This window comes from Sinocyclocheilus anshuiensis, unplaced genomic scaffold (genome assembly GCF_001515605.1).
Source record: "Sinocyclocheilus anshuiensis isolate Anshui unplaced genomic scaffold, SAMN03320099.WGS_v1.1 scaffold44, whole genome shotgun sequence".
NCBI lineage: Eukaryota > Metazoa > Chordata > Actinopteri > Cypriniformes > Cyprinidae > Sinocyclocheilus > Sinocyclocheilus anshuiensis.
The window spans coordinates 2706150-2714186 of record NW_015555746.1 but is presented as its reverse complement, the minus strand read 5'-3'; the positions used below and the strand labels follow the sequence as shown (position 1 = coordinate 2714186).

Below are 8037 nucleotides of genomic sequence, written 5' to 3'. Positions count from 1 at the left end.
GTCCCTTACCATATTGTGATGCCTGCGGCAACCCATGTGACAACCCAGGGCTGGCCTCCGCTTCGTCCACGGTGAAAGCCGATCCGGCGATCCACAGAGCAAAGTTGATGTATTTCCTCAGCGACCTGCACGGATCAGCTCTAGGCATGACGAAGCGGATATCGTCTTCTTTTGGAAGGCCAAACAAAGTAGTTTTGCTTTCACAACAAAACACACGGCAACAACAATACTACAGCGAGATTCAAAGTTATGCCTTCTTTCTTTGCGTGAACGTTTGGGCGGTGTTATGCAAATCTTCCCACATCGTGATGTAGACATGTGGGGGCGTGTTAGAACGAGCCGTTTTAGGTAGGCGTGGTTGATTCTTAACTTTTATAAAGAATATCTCTTTGGATCTGAGACTTTAGTCTTTGCAACTTTACAGATCTTCTTTATGCACCAAGAGCTTGTAACACTCCAAAGAGAACTTTAGGAAAAATTGAAATCGCATCATATGACCCCTTTAAGCATCTCCACTGCTCATATGTGGAATAAAAAAAAAAACACTTAATTCAAGAGGTTCAAGCCCTGTTTTGTATGACATTCATGGAATGTACTAGTAGAGTAAGAGTGGAGTATTGGTGTGCGTGTCTCTTTAAGAGCTTGAGCCGCGGTTTGCTCTGATACCTCTCATTATTGCTCTGACTCTACCTGACGCAGCTGAAGCAGTGAGTGAGGAAAACCGCCACCAGCATCCTGCACCATGGAGGCGGCCACAGCACCAAAGCCATGGACATTACATGCATTAGGAGGACACTGCTCACTGTTTCCTATTTTAATGTTCATTTTAAGCCAGTGTTGTCGGATAAGAGCAGATGAAGGCGGCATGGAGGAACTTGCCACGGAGAAAGAGGCAGAGGAAAGTCACAGGCAGGACAGCGTGAATTTACTTACATTCATTTTGCTTTTGACACTCACTATCCTCACAATATGGCTCTTCAAACACAGAAGAGTGCGCTTCCTGCACGAAACAGGACTGGCTATGATATACGGTAAAAACGGAGTCTTTTTAACAATGCGAAATGCGTTCGGCATCGTCTGTGTCTCAAAACCGAATGAACCGCCGAGCTCGACAGCAGCATTTTTGGCCCATAATACCGAGTCATCAGAGCTGAATCATGTTTAGTCGCGTGTTTTTGCGCATTTTCTAGATAGGCAGCTCATTAGGTATTGAGACGCAGCCATCATGTAAACCCTTAGCTAAGCCTCATATGAATGAGACTGTGTAGCCGCTAGCTCGAACGAGTGCTAAGACAAACATTGTGCATCGAATGTCATTGTGTTTCAGTGTGGTTCTTAAATGGCTGTGGAGTAGATTGATGTTCTTGAATGCACCATAATAGCTGACACGTGTATTAGCCCATATGCAACCCACAGTTTTGATATTGCATAATCTCTTATGCGTGTATGCAATTTTACACCATAACCAGTAATCCAATCGTGCACTCAGACGCTGGGGTTTCGTTTCTTATTTTGTTTCTGTTATTCCTCCTGTTGAGTTCCTCATACTAGCTTTGAATAATGTGACAGCTTTTGTATTTCAGGTTGGATCAGTCTACAGTAACATGATGTTATGTTGTCTTCTGTGTCAAGAGTCCTCCTCACACCGTTTATAAGCTCTAAAGAACAGTTAACCAAAAAATTGCATTTACTCTTCCTCATGTTGCTTCAAACCATTTTTTTCTGCTGTGGAACACAACATTTTGAAGAATTATACTGGTTGCTTTCTAATGCAGTTGCAATTAATGGCAACTTTGAAACTTAAAAAAAAAAAAAAAGAAGCCCACTAAAGCATCAAAAATGTTGAATTGTTCACTATTGTCCGGGTCTTTTGAAGCCATGTTACAGCTTGATTTGAAATTTAAGTCATCATTCATTGAAACATTGACATCGGCCCTAGTGTTCATCAAGAAAGAGTGATCACTGCACTTTTGAATCTGAATCATAAATCGCTCTTTTTGAATCTTGAGTTGGTTTATCCAGTACACAAAATCTAGTTGCACTGTTCAACAGATTGTTGGAAGGAAAGGCTATCATTGCATCACTTATGACAATTATTTTTATGATAATTTTATGGCATTCTTTTTGAAGCTTTTACAGCTCTCTCCCCATTCATTGTAATTGCATGGACAAAAGGAGCAGTGCAATTCATCAATATGTCGTCTTTTGTGTTACACAGAAGAAAGAACATCATATGGGTTTGGAATAATATGAGGGTGATTAAATGATGACACAATGTTATTTTTTGATGTACTAATTCATTAAGTGTGAAAAATCAAAGGCCTTCACCAAGGTCAGCAAACATCTGTCTTCACATGTGTCATGTCTTCAGTGAAAATGAGAGCTCTATCATCAGTGGTTGCTCTGAAGTTCAAAAGCATTACTTTGACACGAGGAAAAGACTGGGCTGAAACAAGCTAGCTGCTACTAGCACTATTTGGTTTCACACCGTTTCAGTAAATATTGATTAGATTAATATGATCGGCATTACCATATTCATGCATCTAAATTGATGACCCTGGGGTCTTTTTTTGTGACTGACTAAGCACGTACCTGTCTGACATTGAGCAGCAGGTATGGTTTAAAATGCATGGCTTAAAATGCAATGTTAGTGAAGAGCCACATTCAGCACGTTTACTTTTGCTATTAAATAACAGCATTTACAACAGTTCACCAAAAGTCTTGGGGACTTCCAATTCATTTTGCAGTATTCTCACTGTGGAATTAATAATAGGGGATTTTATACTAAATGCAGTAGACAGTGGTTGGTGCTCTGTGTGAAGTTTAAACAGAGGTACATACACTACCATTTAACAGTTGAGTCAGTATGATTATTTTTAAAGAAATTAAATTAAATTAAAGTCATATGATGCGATTTTCAATTTTTCCTTTCTCTTTGGAGTGCCTCGTTTGTAATGGGTTTTAATGTTTTTGTCTCGTCGCTCCGGCCGGACACGGCATCAACAGTATGTGAGGGGTGTAACATTTCCGTCTCACTTTTGACGTATTCGGCCAATCACAACGCATTGGATAGCTGGCCAATCACAGCACACCTCGCTTTTTCAGACCGATGAACTTTGTAAAAATCGACCCGTTTCAAAAAGGCGGGGCATAGAGGAGAAACAATAATGTACAGTATGTGGAAAATAATGTGTTTTTTGAACTTTAAACCGCATAAACACATTTCATTACACCAAATACACCAAATAATGTTCTTTTTAGCAGCATCATATGACCCCTTTAATACTTTTATTCAGCAGGGACACATTAAATTGATAATATGACAGTGGAGACATTTGAAACGTTACAAACGACTTTTATTTTAAATGAATGCTGCTCGTTTTTCGAACTTTATGTTCAAAAAAGAATCATGAAAAACTTTCCTCAAAAATATTAAACTGCACACCTGTTTTCAACATTGCTAATAAAAAGAAATGTTTCTTGAGAACCAAATCAGCTGCTGAATAAGACTGGCTGCTGACAATTCAGCTTTGTCATCACAGGAATAAATTACATTTAAAGGATATTAAAATAGAATAAAAAAAAAAAGTAATAATACTTAATAGTATTACTAACTTTACTGTATTTTTCATCGAATAAATGCAGTCTTGGGGAGCATAAGACCCCTTTAATTCAAAAGCATTAAAAAAATCTTACCAGATACCCAAATGTTTGAATGAAATTGTAAAAAAAAATTAATATTTGCTGCTCCTCTCATTTCAAATAGTACATGTATGTCAAGGCTATTCTGTTTCTACTAGTTTTTTTTTTTACTTTTTCACGTTATTACTACTTTTGACAGCCTGGTTTGTACTGAAACTTGATTTCAAACTGGTCTCTTTCCACATACTCAAAATGGATCTTGTATATTCCTATCCATCAAACTCTCCATCAGAGCTTTCTCTTGTGTGTAATTAGCTTTGATAGTATGCACTAGCTTCCTTCCTATTAATCTGCCCCATTCTACTCCTTGCACGTTTTTTTAGGATGAATTGCACTCAATCACAAAGCAGATTTGACTTCAGCTGTTGCATTGAACCAGTTTGGCTCAAAATAGTATTTTTTCCTTGTTGAATCAAGGTTGGCATGCTTTGGCTCTCAGAACAGAGACACCTGCTCACTGGCTGGACAGATGGTAACGTTACAGTTGTGTCTACTTGGGTGTGTTTGGTTTTCGTTCTATCTGTATTTCCTACTGTGTATTACAGCATTCGGGCCGGGCTGTCAAGGGCTTTCTGCTCTCCTATCCCTCCTGGAGAACAAGAGAAGATCCATGTAATGTGTTGTAATTGTATTTTGGTTTGGTGTACTGTGACATATGCAAGAGTGCAGGGGAAGACAAACACTAAGCTGCATTAGCTGGATTCTGATTGGACGGGAGATGTCCGAGCTCACTCATTGTCTTTGCCGTGTTCTAAATGTGATGCTAACTGAATTACTAATGCCCTGCACATGCTCATTTAAGCTTTGCTGCACACAGCATGTGTGTATCGTTTTGTCCTTCAGTTGTATACTCACTCTTCCATATGTTGAGTTTAGTGCTGGAAGTCGTACTCTGGCTTGTCTACATGCTGATGGCCACTGTAGCTTTCGGGATTTGTGTGTTGTTACATTGGCGTACACACACACACACACACACACACACACACACAGACAGAGTCTGGTCAGCTATCCTTGTAGGGACTCTCCATAGGCGTAATGGTTTTTATACTGTACAAATTGTATTTTCTATCGCCCTACACCAACCCTACACCTAAACCTACCCCTCACAGGAAACTTTCAGCATTTTTACTTTCTCAAAAAACTCATTCTGTATGATTTATAAGCTTTTGTACCCATGGGGACCTCAATCTAGGTCCCCACCGTGACACGAGTCTGTGTGTATTCAGGTTTAAGTCCCCACCAGGATATATAAACCTGTACACACACACGCTGTATTACCCCTCCCCTATGTGCATTCAGACCTCTCCCCTCTAATTCAGTTTCACTGCAGACATTAGGCTTGCTTTTACACTGAAATAGGAGATGCTTTTCTTAAAAAAACATGATTAATAGAACATCTTATACCATTTTTATTTCTTCTCCTTCCAGTCACCTGAGCTGTGAATGCCATGTGACTTATGACTCTGAAACTACAAGAAAATGATGTCATGATGTGTATATTATTATTATTATTATTATTATTATTTTCAGAATCAGGTGCAGTTTTAACCAAAACATTTTTTTGTACTTTTGACAAAATATACAAGAATAAGGACAAATGATGTTTGATCAGAATTTCTCGTGGTCTACACGGGTTTGCACCGGACATGTGAACTCTTCCTCTCATAAGTGCGTACAGCCAAATAAAACATTCAGGCAACAGGAAGTGGTGCAATTCTAAAAGTAGTGTGAAACATTTAGTTTGAAAAATTCTTTAGCTTCATGAAAAAAAAATCTGAATATAGTTATTTTGTTAACTGGTTAGCAGCATTTAAAAAATATTCTGGACCAAGTAAAAGGGATTTTGTTCCTGTTCCTTATATTGTTCAGCAAAGTAATGTTTTTAGTATCCTTGAACTGATAGAGGGGCAGTTATAGTGTCTACCAGCAGGGATAACTGCTAAGCTAACTGGTTCATGCTAACCTCAATCATTGACTCCCTGGATCCTGGCTCTGGATTGTGAATCTGTTTACATACAGAGTGTGTTTTCTAAGATGTCTGGATTACAGATTTGGGCACAGAATTGATTATGTGTATCCTTGGATGTTAATTAATTGAAATTGTGGCCAATGTAATTTTGCTTTGTATCATATTTTATGTTCCTTTTAGCTGAAACTGACGTTAAGACTTTTGCTGCCTGTGAACAAAGCCAAGTTATTAGCTTTACTTTTGAGTACCATAACATGCACTGTCAGAAAATGTGCAAAAATCACATCTTTAGGGGTACTATATCCGGTAAAAAAATAAAATAAAATCTGCAGATTTTTGTTGAATGTACTCAAATAAAGTGAAATGTGCTGCTGTCCACATACTCCCAGAATAAATGTGCAAAAACTTTATCTTTAGGGTATGTATTTGACTCCACAGAAATCTGCAGATTTTCCCTATGAAATCAGTACTGTCTAGACCTAGCATTGGTTTAAAGTAGTGTAATTTGCCTGATTTTAGCAGGAGGTTGTGCGATTATGGTGTTTTTTTGCCTCTGTTCTTGTTTCACAGCCCATGCTGTGTGTGCTGTTGACTTCCTCTGGCACTTCATTAGTATGGAAATACCCTCCAACAGATTTGTCACAGCGGCTCTCATCTCTACTCCCTGTCATCACACAGAAACCAATCTGCTTATACTGTGTTTTTAAGGAAAGAAGTGTAATTTCTGTGCCACAGCAAAAATGGATTGTTTCCAAACAAGTTTCCTTTTTCACAAACTAAGTGTATGTATTGAATGTGTATCTGAGTGGTTGATCTTCTGTGTGTCGAACAGGTCTGTTGGTGGGTGTTATTTTGCGATATGGCATCCCCTCCACCAGTTACCATAATAAAACTCCTCCGAGTTGCACCCTGCAGGAGGGTCCTGTCAGCACGGTGCTCCTCAACGTTAGCGGAAAGTTCTTTGAGTACACACTCAAGGGGGAGATCAACCTTAAAGAAATCCACAGTGTGGAGCAGAATGACATGTTGCGCAAGGTATGTCAGCAACAGCATACATACACGCATAAAAACGGTTCTGATAATCCTGCAGCAGAGGTTTGTCAGAGGAAGACATTTTATTTTGAGCTTTAATTTCTGTCACCTTGTTGTTATCTAAAACTAAATCTAATAAAATTATGTTTGTTAGTTGAAATAAAATAAAATTAATATTAAATTGAAACACAAACTAAAAACTAAACTGGAATGAAAATTAAGGAAAGCTAAATAAAAAAAAAATAAAAAAAATACACATAAACAGCACATAAAAATGACTCAAAAAAATGAAAATATAAAAATGAAAGCTACATCAAAATATCAATAATCACTATAATAGTATATAAATAATATTAACATTGTTGTGCAGATGTTTTAGACTTTGCATTCCAAGGCAGTAGCAAGGTCCAGTCTTTAAGACTGAGAATAGTTGTTTAAGAATGTTTTTGTCCTTATCCATTAGCTTAAAGGGATAGTTCACCCAAAATTACAAATTCTATTATCATTTACTCACCTTCAAGTTGTTCCAAACCTGTAAGAGCTTCTTTCTTCTGTTGAACACAAAATATATATTTTTTTGAAGAATGTGGGTAACTAAACAGTTTCTGGTCCCCATTGACTTCCATAGTATTTTTTCTATACTATGGAAGTCAGTAGGAGCCAAAAATATTTTGGTTACATTTGGCCACGTTCTTCAAAATATCCTCTTTAGGTTTAACACCATAAAGAAACAAATTACAAATGATGAAATTAAATGATAAATATCCTCTGCTACTGATCTGAACAGCAAACAGACAGCAAAGATAAAAACTGTAAATTAGTCATTAGAAAGCCTATCATTATGACACCTCAACATCCTCCTAATTTTTGTATAAACCCAAAAATACAAGCCCCAACGTCTCACCACAACTTCCCTTTTCAATAGAAAAATACATCAACAAATAATTAGCAATTGCAATTTTAAACTATTCATGAGGTCTTTAACCAGATTAATAACATTTGTTTATTTTAAAAGATTTACACATTTTGTCTATTACAAGCAATTGTTTGTAACAACTAAATATTTTTCTTCCAGTTGACCTTTGACCCAGAGGTGTTCTTCAACATTCTGCTACCTCCCATCATATTCCATGCTGGATACAGCCTCAAAAAGGTATGTGTTTTATTGTGAACTGGGATTTACCTTTACTCCGTTTTAGCTTTCGTTTTACTTGTTTAGTAGAGCGTTCATCCATAAAGGTGCTTCTTTACCACTTTACATTATGACATTTTGAGATATGATCTAGTCCAGTGTTTCCCAACCGGGGTGCCGTCTGTCAAGAGCAGGGGTGCCG

At 37.7% G+C, this 8037-nt stretch overlaps 1 protein-coding gene across 3 annotated transcripts in view; it reads left to right on the top strand.

The window, feature by feature from the left end:
* The first annotated feature begins 672 nt into the window (after nt 1–672).
* Nucleotides 673–8037, top strand: part of LOC107673530 (sodium/hydrogen exchanger 7-like) — a 50851-nt gene continuing 43486 nt past the window's right edge. For all 3 annotated transcript variants that reach the window (XM_016467145.1, XM_016467144.1, XM_016467146.1), the window contains exons 1-3: nt 673–1031; nt 6504–6706; nt 7779–7856. In XM_016467145.1, coding sequence (XP_016322631.1) covers nt 743–1031; nt 6504–6706; nt 7779–7856 — 570 coding nt within the window. In that variant the 5' untranslated portion in view covers nt 673–742. The remainder of the gene's footprint in view (nt 1032–6503; nt 6707–7778; nt 7857–8037) is intronic.